We start from the raw sequence: 19,201 nt of genomic DNA, 5'->3' as shown, positions 1-19,201 counted from the left end.
ATCAAAGACAATGAATAATGTTTGAATGTAATATTAATAACCTACAAGACCAGTTGTCACTATTTAACTGGTGCTACGATAACACAAACGTCTTTAAGTGATTATTTTTAAAAACATTTGTGATTTATGAATTATCTGGCGGCACAAGCTGCTATGTGATTTAAAAAAATATATATCTGGATTTATCTTCTTTAAACCACACACAAAAATGAAATGCAATAAAGGTTAGAATCAGTCACTTGATTTGTTGGCCATTAAAGACTCCCAATCGAAACACAACAGCCAGCCCATTTCAGCTGTAGAGGGCAGGCTTGATCCCACGTCTGTTTTAGATTTCATATTTCTTCTACGTCAAAACAACTGCAGCACAATCCATAGCTGAAATCTGGACTATGGAAAACAAATGCATAACACAGAAATACGGTACCATCTATTTTGCATAAAATTAATACAGACTGAATACCCAAAAATCTCTATTGTTGTACACATTTATTAGAGAAAGTATAGTGATGGAGCTTTCATCATTTCTTTCTTGAAACTTTTATGCAACACAAGTTAAGATCGGCTCAGTTATGATCAGTTATGAGCAGCATCCAGTAATATTCACTCTGTGACATGCATTACTTTAGCCAGCTATCAGGTCCATCAGCTTCACGGTGGGGATGATGGTGGTGAGATCATTGCTGGAGGTGACATATGTATTCACATATTTCTTCTGACTGAGATGAGTTGCATTTGTTGTTCTCTAAAGCCAAAGAGGTTTTTTTTTTTTTTTTTTTTTTTTTTTTAAATCCTCATCTTTGTGTTGCAACATAAACATTAAATAAACAATGAAGAAACATACTGTGTATATTATGGTAATGTTTTATTTACAAAAGTGAATATCACAATTATGTAGTGGTGGATCAAAGTTTATCAAAGGCGGTACTGGCCTTACAACCAACTCCACTCTCATGGCCAGTCAACAATCAAGTGCTAAACATTTACTTTTTGCAAACTCTTCTCAATCTACACACACGGTTGCATCGCTGACTCTTAAAGCAGGAATCTTGAAAATTGCCATTTCGTTCTGGGTTTTTTCTCTAACCACTCATTTGTTTCAGTGACATGTTCCTTGTGATTTTGTGGCTGAGCTACCCAGACAATGAGTGAGTCACAGGCTCGATCACCGTGGTGTTAACTTAAAACACACTTATTTCAGTGAAGATCTTTGTAATCACTAATTTAATAATGTCATGATGAGGTCTCAGTGCAATTGACAGTCCACATTTAATATGAAAATCTCTGAATTTAAGCCTGAAAGAGTCTTTAGAAAAAGGGTGAATATGTACCGAGGGATGTACCACAAAACTGTTTAAAACGAGATCTTTCATAAAAGACTAAAAAAAAAAAAAATCTAAGTAGAATAAGTAACAAACCACAAACATATTTTAAATTCTCTGGATCATTATAAGGACCAGAGGAAAAGAAAATCAAACTGAAAATCTACATGTTGACAATATTTTACAGCACTGCTGCTACAGTATGAGGCTAGAAACAAAGTGAGACAAAAATCTAAGAAATCCAAAAGCAAATGTTTCTGTTGTGAGCGGGTGGATAAGTGTGTGTCTGTTACAGTGAAGCCATGTGACTTAACAATTCACACTCCTGAAGTTCAGTGAGAAGTAAACACACATGGCCTGCAGTGCATGTCTTTTGGCAGTGACATAAGGTTGATGCCAAACAGAACAGGGTGGAACAGATTTCTGTGATAAGAGACAACATTTTCTGGATGAGTATAACTAAAACTGGCAAACTGCTGAGTTTTAGCTTGTAGAATAAAGCACTTAAAAGCACAGGATGAATGTCATAAATTCAACATGACATAAGATTGTATTCATAAATAAATTCAGCCTACTGTACATTCATGAAAAACATTCATGCAGCTGGTTGGTCTTTGCTTTAAAATGTCACGTATTTCTAGTGTCATTTCCAAATAACATCACTGTAAAAGACTATCAAACTGATTTTGTTTTGTGATCAGTAGACATTTGATGTGGTTAAAGCCGCTGTGTGTGAAGTCAATCCATGTATGAAAAACATGTCAGTAAGAAATTCAGTTTTATCTAGAGAAGACATCTGATCAGAGATGTGGACAGGGGAATGGAGATAGCAGCATTCCTCTACTCTGTTTCCCTCTGCTGTAAAATCCTGCTTACAGTCGTAGTAAACAACTTCTGAAGTAATTATCTGAACAAAAAACTGCGTCAAATACAAAATAAAAGCATGAACATCTAGACAGTCGGACGGCTGTCCAAGATTTGACATTAAAGATCCCATTTTTTAAGATTTCATGACTTATTCTTTACGTACACTATAATTCATTACATCGCTAATATATTCATCTGCTACGTTAAAACACGCTGAGTGGGAGCTGTCTAGTTCCGCTGCCTCAGTGTGGTCAGACTAATTGAATAAACAATTTAGGGCCCATGAAGAAAAAATACAATTGTAATTCATTGGCCAGGATTTTTCTGCTGTATATAAAATAAAATGCATATCTAATTGAAAAGAGTGTTGTGTGTACAATTCCTTGTGAAGGGCCTGTCCCAGAGTCGCACACCTCAGTCTTTACATCCTTGTTTGGTCCCGTTAAAAGCAGAAACATCCCCAGTGTCACTGGGCTTTCCGGCCAAGGAACTTCTGAAAGTGAGAAGGGAGCTGCCTCAAAAATTCATGACAGCTGCAGATAAAACTGTGCTGAAGTACCTAAAGCCGTGGTCGACAGTGTGGGGCAGCGAGAACAGGTCTGAGACGGTGATGTGGGGATGGGCTGGGTACCTTTCATGCTGATTACTCTCTGGTACTGATACTGTGGCTGACCTCTGAGAGTGGGACCTGAAGCACACACATACATACATGCAGAAGTTAAGTACATTTATTATTATTGTTGTTGTTGCTATTATTATTATTATTTTATGTAATATTATTATCCCTTTAGCTTATGTTTTTTTTTTTTATTATAGTTCCATTTTTACATTCAAAAACTGCTGATGTTCTCTCATAGCAGATGTGAAAGACAATCAAGTCTGATTGATATGATAAGAATGACATGGGATCAACAGGACTCTGTTCCACCAGACGTGTCTTCTTCTCCAAGTGAATCTGAGTCCAGCAGCAGGATACAGTGGGTGGAGACAGTATGTCTTACTCACAGGGATTGGGAAACATGTCTAGCCTATCTAACAACTTGATTTGTGTACGTGAAGAAAGATATCTCCCATTGAGCTAAACATTCTGTGAAACACCAAATTACTGATTCACTAAAATGGAGTGCTAGAAACAAAAGGGGCCGTTTTGTTGTGAGCAGCTCATCATTTTGCAGCCCTGTGAAATGGGGCCCTCGTGAAAAAACAGTCCATCCTGAAAAAAATTCATTTAAACGGCAGCAAAACAAAATCATGGCCGTAAAAATGCCAATACGCTGTCCGGGGCAATATATGTCCCTCTGTCCGGTCATCTAGGTGGTAATTAATGAAAAGTGTTCCGTGAATGCACTTAGTGTGTAGCCACAGTGACAGTGGAGAGGATTCAATAGACATAGATCAGTTAAAGGTGCTGATCGCTTGTGCTCAAACTACACTGGACACAAAAGAGCACTTGTGTCCTCTAGGCACTTCATCTTAGTTCATATCCTGCCACCGTTGGGCCAGCATGGGTTATGGCTCTCCGGGGACCAGGAGCAAGATTATTGTGACTGCTCTCGCATCACAAAACCTCCTTCTAGAAACACCACAAGAGACACACACACACACACACACACACACACACACACACACACACACACACACACACACACACACACACACACACACACACACACACACACACACACACACACACACACACACACACACACACACACACACACACACACACACACACACACACGTTCTTACCTTTGAAAAGGATCCCAGTCAATGGCCATTTGTCTTCAGTGAGAAGAACAAGAAAACAGGCTATAGGACAAACACAAACACAAGAGTTAATCTGCGTGACTCTGCATTTATCTGTCTGCAACTCATACATGCTATGTTAACTGTTACCTTGTGGTCTCCCATACAGACATTAGAGCCCAGTGTGTTGTAAACAATGCTCTTCTCATCGTGATCTCCCTGAAAAGAGGAAGCAACCTGTATCACACAGAGCAAAGTTAAAGATATTGAAGATTTTAAGGAGACACAGCAATCTGATGACAGTGGTAAAAAAAAAAAAAAAAAAAAATATATATATATATATATATATATATATATATATATATATATATATTTATTTATTTATTTATTTTTTTTTTTTTTTTTTTTAGTTCCGTTCAAATCGGAGCAATGACACACAGGGTGCCATTTCTTCCATTTTCTTTGTCACATATGTCAAACAACAACATAATATTCATTAGAAATAAATGGTAAAATTGGCACAATGTTAAAGCTTTGGTTACTTTTAATAATTTTGGTATAAACGCCACTGTAAACTATTTTACTGCCCAAAGGCCAATTCGCCATTTTGTTTTATCTGACAACGAAGAAGTCACACTCCTGTATATGCTGTGACAGTAAAGACAGACTGACCCTGTGGATGAACTCTCCAGCAGTGTGCGACATGAGGATACGATCACACCAGGCAGGGCAGCGGGTGTTCATGTACTGGGTGGGTTTAGTGTACTCTTCACTGTAGGGGTAGCTGAGGAGGGAACCACAGGAGAGTAAAGTGAAGGAGTTGGAAGGTTTTACAGAGCATGGTTGTTTGCAGCCAGTATGCAGTTCAGTTAGGACTCTCACCTCGGAGGAAACTTGATGTCCTCTTCTCTAATAACATCCTGAAAGGCTGCGACTTCTTTGTCATATTTCAAAAGCTGACAGACAGAAATCATTAATGATTAACGGTACAGGAAATCTCAACACAGTTGAGACACAGTTATCACAGCTTTATTTATTTCATACATTTGTACAAATCAGCAGAATACATTTCCGCTGATAAGATATAGTCTAAAAACGGACAGCATGCGGTCACACGCCACAGTTTCTGTGAGACTATGCTGTAGCTGGTGGGGATGTGTGTGGGTGAAAGTTCTCACTGATGGGACGTTTTCCTCCCTGAAATACGCCTGGTTCAGGTAGGCAAACAGCTTTTCCTCTATATGGAGTAACACCTGCAACGAGAAGGCAGCAGATGTCAAGCAGAAGAAAAAAGTAAATGGTCACACTATGAAATAAAATAATTTTAGCCACCTGATGGTGATTGTCCTTCTCTTCACAGATGATTTTCTCCACCACATTACTGCTGTCCTTCTTCACTGTCTGCACGTCTGCCGTAGTGGACAGATGCTGCTCATAAAAGCACAAATGCAAGTAAGAAATTGTGTCAAAATACCAGGCAGGTATACGTTTTCATCACAGGAGAAAGTAAAGTTGTCACATACTTGGACCAAACTAAGCGTGTCCAGGCGGAAGTTGAAGTCTCCGAACAGGAAGAAAGGCAGTGAAGTGTAACGGCTGTCTGATATCCTGAAAGGAAATCACAGACATGATTTCTATTAAGCTTCACATAAATGAAGAAACATCCTGTTTGCAAGACAGGAATTCCTGAAGGACAGCAAATGATATGAGCCATGACATTGTCACACATATTGCAATAATCTAATCATGTCCTACTGTACATTGTAGTCTTTGGTTTAACTGAATCAGACCTTTTTTTGTCATTTTTAGAGTTTTGTACGGCTGCAAATCTTACCTGTTGATGACGTATCTGAGAGCGTTTTTGCGGTTGGCCGAATAAATGGAAGGACTGGCTTCGCAGGCAGTGAGGTTGGAGGCATCGTGGAAAAGGTGGACATTGACCAGGTCAAAACCTCTGAAAACAGGCACACATACATGCATGACCACATGAAGATACACTATAGTGATATCTGACAAGCGGAGAAACAAAACAGACAATATCATATAATCATTACCTGACATGTAATAGATGTGTGTGTGAGTGAGTGTGCGTGTTTGCCAACACCGGTGTCATTTAAGGGAAATGCTCTTATCAGTGAGTGGCAAACAAGCTCATTTGTCTTTTTGTAGCGAACTTCAGCCCCTTTTCTTTAGCTGTCATTAGAAAACAATTAATGTGCTTTCAATATTCGCGCAATGTTGATTCACTTCTTGGGGTGGCGGCACATGGACTGTGGGCTCCTTTTGTTATTGCCTTCAGGTAACGACATGGCAGAGCAAACAGAGTACGGTTGTCTGAAAACACAGGCTGCAGCAGCAGCCTTTTGATTTCTGATTTCTCTTTTCAGTTTGATTTCTTTTTTTGCTGAAGGAGTGTGCACGAGTTATAACTATGATTTTCTTCAAGCATCTATCCTACCTTTGTTCTGCTGTTGGGGAAGGTTTTTTTTTTTTTTTTCCAAAAGCTGGAAAAGTCAACACACAACCAAAAGTGAAAGTGATTTGAGTCCTGCCCTGTATTGTTTATCCTGGAGAAGTTGTTGCAAAGTACATACTGGTTGTGTATGATCCAGCGGGTCCTCATGAAGCCCTTTCTGGACCACTTGAACTGTAACAGGGACATATTAGAGTGAGTCAGTAAACAGCAGTGAGCCGTGCCTTTGAAGGGCCAAACTGATAATTATTGATTCTTCAACATAATTTATCTCATCTCCCTGTCAGAGCAGGCAGACAGCCCCTACAGCCCCAGTAGACTCATTTGTCCCAACATCTCCCTCTGGCCCACAACTACCCCTCCCCACACCTGCAAACACATACACACAAATGAAGGTATACACAGATATACAGTCATGCATACATACTCACATCAGGCCAGAAATTCTTTACGAATTTTTCTTTCTCCACAGTGGTGACCCTGTCCAGAGAGCCCACGTATCTGTTCTGCCCCGACACCGCTTTAAACTCTTTAACTGATGGAGGAGAGAGGAGAGAGAGCAGGGGATGACATGTAAAAGAGTGAGAAAACATGCAAACAGCAATCAATAAACTGGTGTTAACCTCATCAGAGCGGCATACGTGATGAGAGAATCTTTAAGAGAGCCATTAGACGGCGTTTGGTGAACAAAAATCGGTTTGGGCCACACAGCGAGTGGCAGCCCTAAGATGTTTATGGTTCTTCCATAAGCTTTTCTGAGGAGCTTTTTCACCCCTAACGTGACTGGACTATGCAGGAGGAAAATAATAGCTTTCTTTGCAAATATCTGGCCAGGTGGGGGTGGCCATCAATGCACCATCACACAGAGAAATTATTTTGCAATTCCTGATATTAAATAAGTGACAAGAATCTTGCCAATCATATGTAACATTACTCTAACCCCAATGACGATCTCAACCATTTATGAACCGTGGTAAAAAATAGATACAGGATGCAAAGGGACTACTCTGCAAAGGGACGACTTTGTTCTTGAACGGAAATCTACAATTGAGATCATCACAAATTCATGAAGGATACAATAAATGGAAATGTTACAAATAAGAAACGAAGGTTATTACCATTAAAGTCATATTGATAGATGTTTTTCAGTGTTTTGTGGATGAAGTACATGCTCCCCAGAGCCTGTAAAGACACACAAATAAGTAACATTCAGTGTCACTTCCACACCTGCTGCAAAAAAGCAAAAGAACGCTTCCAAAAGCTACATTTTGACAAGCTTGGATGAGCAAAAAAGACAAACACAACTTCATAAATTTTATTAGAGATCCTGTCACTGGCATCAGAATTGATTTTATTTTCAGTGCAGTAAAACTACAGAGTGCCTGAACATGTGCTGTACATTAATCCATTTTTCACCTCTAAGCTTCATAAAAGTACAAAAGATTTAAGACTTTTAAACCAAACAATAGATTTTGTCTGGCTGAGCCAGCTTGGGGGGTTTCTTAGCCAGGAATGAGCCCCAACAGCTAAATATGAGTGCAAAGACAAGAGAGATGGATTGATGTTCATTTCCTCATCATGTGAGCTGAAATGTGAGCCTTGTATTGAACGATACAGTACGACACAATAACTCTCCCAAAGACACATGAAACTTTAAAGAATTTTGACGTAGAAAATGAACACACAACACGGCACACCACATCCACGCACTGCCCCTCAGCACACACACTTCAGCATCCAATCATCCCTGACATGGGCCTGACAATTTTTAATGTACTAACTGCCTGCTCCACTGATCTGATTAATCATGCCCTGTGAGATCAATAAAGACAGAAAATTAAAACAATTTAAAAGGTATTAAGCAGTAGGCCTGCCGTCTGCCAATGCCACTGCTGTGACTGGGGGAGCTGAAGAAAAATAAGACAGCACTCTGAGGGCTCAGGGCGTGACAGACCGCTGTGTCCAACCCACCCCCCTCCTCATCCAGCCAGAGCATGAGAGATCTCTCCCTGAAGAGATCATTTATCTTCAGTGCCAAAGTCTTCCTCATTTAACAAAAATGCCCAGGTCTCTGTTGTCAGCTCCAGTGAGCAGCAATTAGTGATCAACTTTCCCAAACTAAGACAAAGAGGTTTAGGCAGATTAAATATTCAAATTTAGTTTTAAAAAAACTGACCCAGCGCTCATTGTGAAGAATGTTTTGGAAAAAATCCTGGTATCACTGCCTCACCTCACTAATGGTGCAAGATTATTATTCTAAAAGACTATTCTGTGGTAATTAGGAAAAACATAGCTAAATTCAGCCTGGTTTGTGTCGGATCAGTGACAATATTGTGCTAAAACCGTGCAGAGAGTGTATGCAAGCTCACACTCAAACAGAGATACACATTCTCGTCCACATACTATGCCAAACACCTATCTTCATCAATCAGGTTTGTGCACAGTTTAATAAAAAAATATTGACTTACGAGTGATTTTTTATCAAAACACCATTTGTACTGGGAATGCTTGCAAGTTGGCCCCGCTCTGCTCATGCAGCTCCTCTAAAAGGACCCCCCCCCCCCCACAGTCCTCCTCTTCCCTCCCAAAACTCTCTTGGCCACATAACTGATGAGCCGCAGCCAAGAGGAAATAAATTGAAAATCAATGCAGGTGGCACCGACGAAATGAGAATGAGGCATTAGGAGTGGTGGAGGGGGGTGGAGGGCCATGGAGGATGGTGAGCTCGGGAGGGGTTGCTGGGGCAGGGCGGGGTGACCCTCTCAGGGCAAAGAGTGGAGGGCGCAGACACTTGAGCACAGTGGAAACTTAGTCCCAGCTGTCTTCAAACCATCTCACTTTATTTAGCGTGCAGAAATAGGCTAAGATCAATAGTTTTAATCTTGAGTTAAATGTATTGGCTTTGGTCCGCACCTCCCCTCACATATACACAACACCTGGCCATTGACTTTCTTCTTTTTACCTCACACACCTTCAGTCTACAGATGAAACCATTGACCCCTACTGTTGGACAGTCAGGCTAAGGGCATCACCTGGGAGGAGTGAGGGTTAACAGCTTAAGAGATTCTTACAACCAGGACAGGATCTCACACAAACCCGCCATGAGCAATTACAAACACAAATCAATTCCTACAAAGAGACATGTTTGTGCTGTGTGAGGTCACTAAAGGAGAAGTTAGAGGCCAGAAATGACTTGACACGAAGAGCACCAGCTCAGATAAGTGCTGGGTTCTACAGCAGATGACGATAAGAGATGCAGGTTGTGACATGAATGCCAAACAAAGTTGTCTTTAAGAATATCTCCCCTGGCTTTGCTCATATTGTGTAACTACTAGCACATTCTTTTACATTATATCTTTAAGATCCATGTCACTTATATAAGGATCTGATTTTTCACGTCTCATCTTAGGCAGTGTGAGCCACAACATAATGTAAGAACAGACACACACAGGTGGACAACAAGTCGCATCGAATTAAAAGTGGCAGATCTGCACACCTATTAAAAATATGTCCTGAGAGTTGACCTGTTCGTCACTAATGTCTACCTTCAGGAAAAGACATCTTTTGGCTAGACATATTCGACAGCCTCTTTTAGACCAAAATAGTCCATGATAACCACCACACTTACTCAATGAGGACTTGAGAATAAATATCAACCTTCAGTCAGATTTGCTTTGTTTTACGAGCACATTTCTCTTCAATGTCCAATTTTCTACAATCACATTCAGCTATTTACTCATTAAAAGCACTAAATAAATAAATAGTAAAATCATAATTATGCTTTTTATTGCTTTTTATTTATTTATGCTAGAGGCATATGTGCTTAGCTGGGGCAGCTAACTGACACAATGATCAGTGGTTAACAATGTCACCTCAGAGCAAAATGGTTCTGGGTTTGAATCTTGGGCCTGAGCTCTTTCTGTTTGCTTGCTCTCGCCATACGTTTGTGGGATTTGTCAGTTTGCTCTGGTGTCTTCCACAGTTCAAAGTCATGCACACTTAGATTAACTGAGGACTCTAAAATTGAATATCAGCTGGGATTGGCTCTAGGCAACCTCTATCTCTTGACATCACTTTCTTATTTCACTCTTGGACGTAACCAACTGCTTTGCAATCTCAAATGTGTGTTATGTTGTAGACTGTGGAAAAAGCGGTGTCTTTTCTGCTGCCCCACTGGGGTTTACGGCATCATCAGCAGAGTCCACGCTCCACACTAACGTGGAGAGGATCTCCCTCTAGTGGCTGCAGCTGTTAACTACTTTGAGTGCCTGATTCTCACTGTGAAGACGTCTTCCGCCTGGAACTGGCTGTCCACGTAGATACAGACCCTGTCGTAGTCTTTCATTTCCTCACTGGATTCAATGCACCTGAAACAACAGAAGAACAACCATTTAGTAACGGGGCGGCGGGTAGAAGAGATTAGACGCTAAATTATTAATCAAATATATCAGTTTGGATACATGGGAATTGTGATTAGAATAATTCATTGTTTTTTGACATACCACAAACTAATTGAAGCCATCTTAACAAAGAAATAAAAGAAAGTATTTTAATTAAAAACCCCTTGGAATGAAACGCTGTGATAAAATCAGCCTTAAAGTGAGAGCATGGATTAATGTGAGCACATTCATCCTACCTGAAGAAGTTTTCTGCATGGCCCATGTTAACCATGTAGTCCTTCCCTCCTACCTCCTGGAAGTGTAGGGCGATGAACTGTGGCTTGTGGCAGTGGATCGTCTGTACAAATTAAGCAAAGCTGTCTTAGTGATAAGGAGGGAAGAGGGTCAACACACAGCGTATTGAAGTTAACAATCCATTAGAGCTTATTTGGAACTTTCCTGTTATCAAACTTCTCCGTGACTAAGGGTCTGTGTTAAGTCATAGTATCTGTTTTACTGAGGAGCTTGAAGCCGTGTATGTTGGGATGTCATCAATGGCATGATGCCATCATCTTGGGAAATTGAGTTAAAACTATGTCACAGCTTTGGCTGAATTGCACAATTTTGTTGACTAACAAAGTGTCAGCTGTAAAAATATGAATGAATTATTAATAAAGGAGCCAGGGGGGCAGACTTACCTTATATAATTCTTGCAACCATTCACTTTGAATTTCACCCAACTATAAAATGAGAAAAGAGAAATTTCATCAAACAATGCAATCTTTCTGAAAGAAGCTGGCCAAGATTAAACTAAAAACCTGCAGATTTATTTTTGGCCACCTGGGGGCAGAAAAACAACATGAAAACAACACGAGGAGCCGCTATGGAACAAGATTGGGTCCATGCAGCACTGAGGGAAATGAGGAAATGATACAGTTTAGTAAAACTCAGACTCAGAAGTACTAAAGAATTTGCAAAACTAAAGAAAAACAACAAACAACAACAACCAAAAAAAAACAAAAAACAAACAGCTTATCAGTCTGTCTGCAGAAAAAAAATTAATACACATTTGTTGCACGGAGGTGTTAGTTTCTTGTCTCACAAACTATATTTGACAGGTGCTGATGGCAGAGAGTAGCATTAATATGAGTGACAACAACATCAGCACCAGCTGAGCAGCGACATCTCAGTTTTTCTAAAATGCTTTCCTGATGGTTATATAAATAGAGCTGAGCATCTGCATCTTCCTCCTCTCTGCGGTTGTCTCTTATTTCTCCTTGCTCCTCCGATGGATATGTCTCCATTTACTGTATTCTTAGCTTCAAACTGAAAGCTCTCTGCAAATTAAATCCAAAAACACTGCTGATTTACATCGGTTTTCTACTGTAGCTTCTTCTCTCTTGTTTTGATCAGTTTAGCTGGCAAGGCAGCCTGAACTACCTAATGTTTCAGGCTGCTATCTTCTCACTCTGTTTCCATCTTTATTTGGTCACTACACTGATGAGAGATTGAAGAGTCAATTATACAACTAAATCTTGGCTCCATTAAACTGAACAGTGGACAGAGGCAGATGATAGTTTCTGTGTTTACATGATAGAATTTGTTAATCTGCTAATACAAAACTGTATAAAATTACTCTGATCAATTTAATGTATTTTAGAATAATGGTCTACAAATGTGATATGGAAAAAGAGATAAATATAGCCTCTGGCTTTAAGATTGTATTGCCAGCTAAAAGGAAAAAAGACTCATCAAATAGAAATCAAGACGCGATCAAGCATGGAAAGTAAATATCTTGAGCTTATATTAACCCTGGGCATGTTAAAACAAACAATTGTCTGGAAATATCATCCCATGTTTTGCATTGGTTTGTGTTCCAGGATGTAACATAATTCAGGTCCGGCAGCTCCTGTCATGATCTGGCCACCGTCCACACTTTGTGCCTGAAGATGTGTTTAATATTGCATGGCATGAGTATACGCTAATTAAAAATTCCACGAGAAAAGCGGGTAAATGAACATCACACAAAGTTTAGGTTCTGACATCTTTCCATGTTTGGAGAAACAGGTGGACTCCATTGACATTGTGGATAACACAGCAGCACTGGACATATTAAGGTAATAAATGAATTTTCTCTGTTCAAGCATTCTGATAACAATAACAGTATTAGATTCTTCTGATAATGTCTAAAAACAGTACTGGATATCAGTCAGCGCCAAAGTCTATGCACAAATCCACTACTATATAATAAATAAACTTATAGTTTCTCACTGCAATAAAACAGCGGTTTTCCCAGAAATCTATTCTTCTTCATTACTCTAAAATAGTAGCTTACACAGAACACTGAGTTGTGCAGCAACTGCTGTTGTAAAGCAGTGAAGAAGATATTTCTCGTAAATAGTTTATGCTAGCTGTTTGTGAAGCATCAGCAATTCTGGCAATATGTTTCACTAGAAAGAGCCACCACTAAAAAGGCAATAAATACAGTATGTGAGGCTTTGGGGGGATTAGAGTTGGCTCAACTAGTGTACCAAGTATTATTCATTCCTACATTTATCAAATTATTTGACAAAGAAAAGATTGAAAACATTTGTGTATCTACTCATTCTGTATTACAAAGGTTTTAACATGGGCCATGCCATTCAGCAATGACAGCAATCATATCACATCCATACAAGATCAAATTACTACTTACTTACTATTACTTAGATAGTCAAAGGTGAAATGTCAAGGTGACCTACGTTCTTGCAACCTCTGGATCAGGAACATCCATTATAGCTGATGCGCATGAGGGGAGCAACTCCACTGGTTCCCTTACAGATGCCCAGTTGTATAAAAGTCTATGTGAAACTGTCCTTTTGTCTCTCTTGATTTATTACCTCAGTAAACAATTTACACAAAGTTCATGATCTACTACTAATTTAAATTCTTCCTCAATATGACATGATGTTCATTTTAAAAGTACTAGAATACAGAGCAGGTGAGATCCAAGCCTCACTCTTCCTCAGCTCCACTTCTTCCTCCAAATATCTTTTCAAATAATGAAGAAGTCAAGAAAAACTGGAGGCTTCAAAATGGCAGGTCACAAACCAATGGCCTGCCATTTGGTTTTTGGCTATAACTCACACATTCATGGAATAATTATGAATCAGGTGAATATAAATGTTTAATCGGATAAAATGATGAAATGATGACACTTTCCATGGGTCAAAGGTCACCTTCAGTGTGACCTCATAATGTTCAGAACAAACACCACTGGGCATTATTCAACTACAACACTGAAAAAGGAATTTGAAAAAAGATAATGAGAATCATTGTATCTTTTGTTTTTTTGCGCTTTCAGTTTTACCCTATCTAGGATCACCACATCAAGTCAGTTCTGTTAAATGCTAATTGATAGATTTGGGATCAGCACAATCCTACCACTGCTTTGCCTTGTGGCTGGGTTTTGAACCCAAGATCTCTATATGCAAAGTGTGCACTCTACCGCTGAGCTACGTCCCAAGAGAATCCGTTTGTCTAATACCTCTTATTATTTCCTGGTTGCTGTAGATCCAATCTGATATTGTTGTTCTTTCATCATTACTTAATTTATTCCATTATGACAGAAAATAAAAAAAGATGGCTGGTCTCCATGATGAGGGTGATAAATATTCCTCTAAAAACTAAATGTTTTATACTAATGTTAAGTGGGAGTTTGGCATTTTGCATTCTCATCCTTGAGAATCCTCCCTCTCCACAGAACTGAATTCTCTGGCCTTTTAAAGGCAATAAGCAGCACACCAATAATCAACTGCCCCATAAATTAAACTTTGGCATTCTTCTGCAAAGCCAGCTCTAGCCAAGCCACCTGAGAAATGGCTTTGCATATTGTATTTGCATGGCAGCATGTGCAATTCAGCGCAGCCATTGTGAAAGAAAGGATTCCTCCCACATGATCTTGGCTACTAACACAGCCATTGTGTAAGTGCTCATGAACACAAACAGAGGACCAAACCTTTAATTCTGCCCACATTCACAATTCATCCATATAACTGCAACATGTTTTAAAGATAAACTTCAACAGAGATTATCTTCTCTGTGTGGAAAAAACATGGGGCCTACGTCAGACAGCAAGGCCAGGCACGTTTGATAAAGAGATATCCCGCACAGGCTTCCACAGCATTACAAAGAAATTGTTGGACATATTGACTCAAGCATGAAGACTACACTAAGACTTGTTACTCCATGCATTCCAATATGTTTTTAGAAAAGTCTGTGAAATTGGTCCTTGGTAATATTGTGTTCTCATGACTGGTTATTACAATGATGAATGATTGTTTGCATGAATAGAGGGAAATATTGTCACAAAAATATCTACCCATTTCAATTAAAGTCTAAAAACAGTCAAATACAAGCACAAAGAATCAATAGGCATATTCTCCATGATACTGCCCTGGTGTGCCATAGAGGTAAGAGCTGACTGCTCTGACAGGACTTTCAGCTACACCAGTACTGTAAAGCAATAGGATTTATCCTGATGTGCTTAAGGTCTTGCTCTTATCCCAAAGGCTGAGTTCACGTTTAGGAGCGTTTGTTTATAGAAATAGAGAGGCCTACGTAAGAAGAAAAAGCTCAAGTCCCCTGGGGAAGATTTTCATCTGTTTACATATCTCCCACAATGGGATCTAACATGTTTTCATTTGCAGCCAGATCTAGCAACCGGAAACATGGTCCTGAGCCAAATTTCCATGAGTGTAAGAGTCCTCCTCCCTCCTCTGTCTAAAGTTTGTGTCAACCCAGCCTGGGCTAAAACTGAAAACCAATGGATATTTAGCCAAGTGTTTTGATTACAGTCACATCTCTTTAATTCCTACTGAAAATACTTCTCACTGTATTTCAAAGAAATAAGAAACTAAAATTTAAGACTCCATTATTAACTACAACATATGATATATACCTAGTGATGCCATTGGATGTGCAAATGCTGCACAATACAATGAGGACACTATAAAGTGACTGTTCCCTGATGTATGTACTTCTTGTACTAACACAGGACCAGTGATTTACTACACAGATTGACCGCAGATGAGAGATGCGCTGGATGTTAGAAGGTGATATACGTAATAAAAGAAAAACAAAAAGAGATGCACTGTGGGACAAATACGGGAGTTAGAAACTTCTGCTAGTATTTTAAATCTATAAAAACCTTTATTTGATCAGTTGGCCAGAATAAAAACTGTTAGCAATAGCATTTTTTTTAAAAAACTTACTCTAATTTTAGACCATTCCCTTTAAATGGTTTGTACAGGTCAAGTATAAATCGTTGAAAATCGTGCTTTCCTAGCTGACATTTCAGTGTTACAGTATGTGACGGGTCACGTGACTAAGTGAAACTTTTTTTTTTTTTTAAATCAACGCCAGCGGCTGAGTAGTACTGAGCACATGCTGCTGACAGCTGACAAAGAAACACCTCTGATTAAAGTCCACTAATGTGGGACACAAAATGGCCCCCAAAGGAGCCATAATCACAGCAACAGGACATTAAAGGCGACACCAGACTTTGTTACATCCTACCTAAGTGTAAACTCAGCCGGCTTTCCATTCAAGATTAGAAAAGAGCAAAGACAAAAACGAGCCGTTTCCCATTTCCTTCTTATCTCTGCCTGAGCCTGTCGACACTGGCTTTAATCCTAATTTCCCTTTTACTTACATTATTAAAGAGTGAGCCGACATTGGCGGTGACCAGCAGCACGTCGGTGAGCGTCTCCATGATTAACGGTGCTTCCTCACCAGCAGTCCGGGGAAGCTGACGGGCGGCCCAGGCCCCGCACGGTGGCTCTTCTCTCCCCCCTCCGGGAGCTTACGGAGGCTTACTGTAGGAGCCCGGGTCCCGTCTGAGGTCGCTCAGAACCGCACTAGCATCTCTCTGCCGCTCCGTCCTGCGCGCTGATGGCGGGCTGCCGCGGTGTCAGGTTGTGAGCGCACCCCGGAGCGGCGCTTATATCCATTACCGAGCCGAGCCGAGCCGAGCCGAGGAGGAGCAGCCTGCCTGTGCGGATTTCCGCCTCCTGGGTTAATTGGACTAGCGGCTTCTTAGCGGACTCAAAGCAGCCTGGATGGTGCGTCTGCTGCCGCCTTGATAAAGCGCCCAGATAACCCGGATCGTTGCGTGTCGTGTTGTGTTGTGTTGTGTTGTGTTGTGTTGTGCTGCGCTGCTCCGCCCAGTCGCGGTCAATTACTGGCTTCCTTCTGTTGTGTTTGCCATCACTCCAAAAAGTTTAAGTTCCTTGGAAGAAACAAACAAAAAAAAAAAAAAATCACAAAATGTTAGTGTCAACAGAAGCATGTGCGTAGTTTCCATTGCAAATGAGTGTTTCTTACATGTTGGACCTCACACTTTCCAATAACAACCTGTGACATGGCGCTGTACCGACATAGTAAGTGGACTACTTGAGGACTGAAAATACCTGACAGGGCTCTGAACTCACCGCAGGCTCAGTGTGTGTAGACTCTACAGGAAGTCAGTAATTTACTTCTGTGAAACACTTTTCTTTGATTGAAACGTGCCTCCACTCACACTGGCCTTCATTTCTCAAACTGCTCTCCTCCCTACCTGTTTCTTTTTTAGCCGTTCAGCCTCAAAGGATTATAATACAGGAGGGGGTTTATCTTTATCTGTGACTTGGCTTTCCGTCTGTTCACAGCTATAGTCACTGCTTTAACCTTTTAACAACAATGCAACAAATGCATATCCTATAAGGCTCTTCTGAACAATCATGCAATAGCAGAAGATCCTATGCTAGTGTGAATTTTACTTTTACTCAGTAATTTTCTCTGGAACTGCCTGCCTCATACAGCTTCCAGTCATCGCAACAGCAGAATAACCACAATATCTTACAGCTCAGCTGTTTGCTCAAAGTCAGAGCTGTAAAACTCGTACTTGGAGTTGATGGATCTGTGCCATCTCAATCTCAGCCCCTGCTTGGGGTAAAACAAAGACTGCTACAGCCTAACTGTGGCTCTCCATAGTGCTGTTAGTGAGCTGTTCAACCATGGCATGGTTTACAAAGCCAACCTTTTGAGCTTTTCTCTCAGCTTCCTGTTAGTCCTCCTCTGGGAACTGTGTGCTAAATTCACCAGTGTCAACAGGTCCATTTGAAAGTTTTGCAACCAAGATTCAAAAGAATGCTGTGATTTCCATCACTGGTTTGGAAACAAGAACATTTAAAGGGGAAACTTTGCTGAAAGGGGACTGAGGCAATTTATTCTTGCCGGGAGAAGAGGCTCTGGGTATTGATGTGGCAACTGTTTAAAAAAAATAAAAAATAAATCATCAATATACAACCGAGATCTTGTTTATACCCCATGCTGCAAGTTAGCTGAGAACATTAATGCAAAAATATTTATTGTTCTAAATAAAGCTTCCAGGCTTCATGTTGGACATAATTATTGTACCTTGGGGATACGCTAGAGAATATATGAGCCAGGAAATATTACCAGAGTCCAGGTCTTCCTGTTAAGAATAGCACAGAAAAGCAACTGCTTTTACAGACAGTTTAAAGCAAAAACATTCAATTGCAAAAATTATTTGATTTTGGGAAATATTTGCTGTTGTTTATGTCGCTACAGTTTTAAGGATTAGTTTTTATATTCATTGGTAAAAAATTAACTTCAAACTCTTTAATGCTGCATTAAAATGAATAAAATTTTGATTAAATCTCTTAATCTTGACATATGCTCCTGTAATAATCTTTAGACTCATTTGTGCCTGCCTCAGAGAGCTAAACACGTGTGCAAAAAATGCTGAAGTCCATTTTAGTCACATTCTTGAACATTTATTCTGAAGAACAGCTTTGACATTATCTTAATGACTATCCCTGATAACAGCAAACTGAAAGAGGGTTGGATGGCTCAGGAAGAAACCTGTTCCCAAACCCCACCATGTTCCTCAGCCCAACTAAGAGCCACTCTGACTCTCCTTGAAACCTCCTAAAAGACGCTGCTAAGCAGGAGGAGATGGGCGGAGGGATAAAGACAAACAGCTTTTAGAGTTCACTTAAAATAAGCAAGATGATCACTGCAGGAAGCCATGAAAATATGACGGCTATTAAGGAGTGCATTAGGATAAACATGTATTAACTAATAACCTTAGAACTGTTTCAGTGAGGTGTGGTCATTAACCTACGCTGCTACTTGTGTGCCACAGGCCTTAAAGGGACAATGCTAAAAGCAACCAAAATAAATTGTTAATGAATTAACTAATACCCCTTCATCACATTAGCTGAACATGAATATTTGTCTCAGTCCATCAAACTCCATCAGTGTAACTGTGGGTGTACAATTTCCACTTCATAATGTGAGGGTTTACACATTCAGTGGAAACAGAAAACATATGAAGAGTTCCACTGGAACAAAGTCCTATAATGACCACG

At 40.0% G+C, this 19,201-nt stretch overlaps 1 protein-coding gene across 3 annotated transcripts; it reads right to left on the bottom strand.

The window, feature by feature from the left end:
• Nucleotides 1-760: 760 nt before the first annotated feature.
• Nucleotides 761-17,055, bottom strand: inpp5l (inositol polyphosphate-5-phosphatase L). 3 transcript variants are annotated; one of them, XR_003841107.1, is made up of 17 exons: nucleotides 16,480-17,055; nucleotides 11,486-11,527; nucleotides 11,045-11,145; nucleotides 10,688-10,775; nucleotides 7,527-7,590; nucleotides 6,840-6,943; nucleotides 6,530-6,582; nucleotides 5,770-5,889; nucleotides 5,459-5,543; nucleotides 5,268-5,363; nucleotides 5,114-5,188; nucleotides 4,818-4,891; nucleotides 4,608-4,719; nucleotides 4,086-4,172; nucleotides 3,939-3,998; nucleotides 2,749-2,877; nucleotides 761-2,682 (listed from the first exon to the last, which is right to left on the bottom strand). XR_003841107.1 is itself a non-coding variant. In XM_029511159.1 (16 exons), the coding sequence occupies exons 1-15, from the start codon at nucleotides 16,537-16,539 to the stop codon at nucleotides 3,957-3,959; spliced, it is 1,203 nt and encodes a 400-aa protein (XP_029367019.1). In that variant the 5' UTR covers nucleotides 16,540-17,055; the 3' UTR covers nucleotides 761-2,877; nucleotides 3,939-3,956. The 3 variants fall into 3 exon arrangements, 2 of the variants coding, with proteins under 2 accessions (XP_029367019.1, XP_029367020.1); XM_029511159.1 differs by having other exon boundaries at nucleotides 761-2,877; XM_029511160.1 differs by having other exon boundaries at nucleotides 761-2,877; nucleotides 4,086-4,154.
• Nucleotides 17,056-19,201: the final 2,146 nt, after the last annotated feature.

This window comes from Echeneis naucrates, chromosome 9 (genome assembly GCF_900963305.1).
Source record: "Echeneis naucrates chromosome 9, fEcheNa1.1, whole genome shotgun sequence".
NCBI classification, from domain to species: Eukaryota; Metazoa; Chordata; class Actinopteri; order Carangiformes; family Echeneidae; genus Echeneis; species Echeneis naucrates.
Note: the sequence above shows the minus strand (reverse complement) of the source record. Positions and strands in the feature narration are given on the sequence as shown.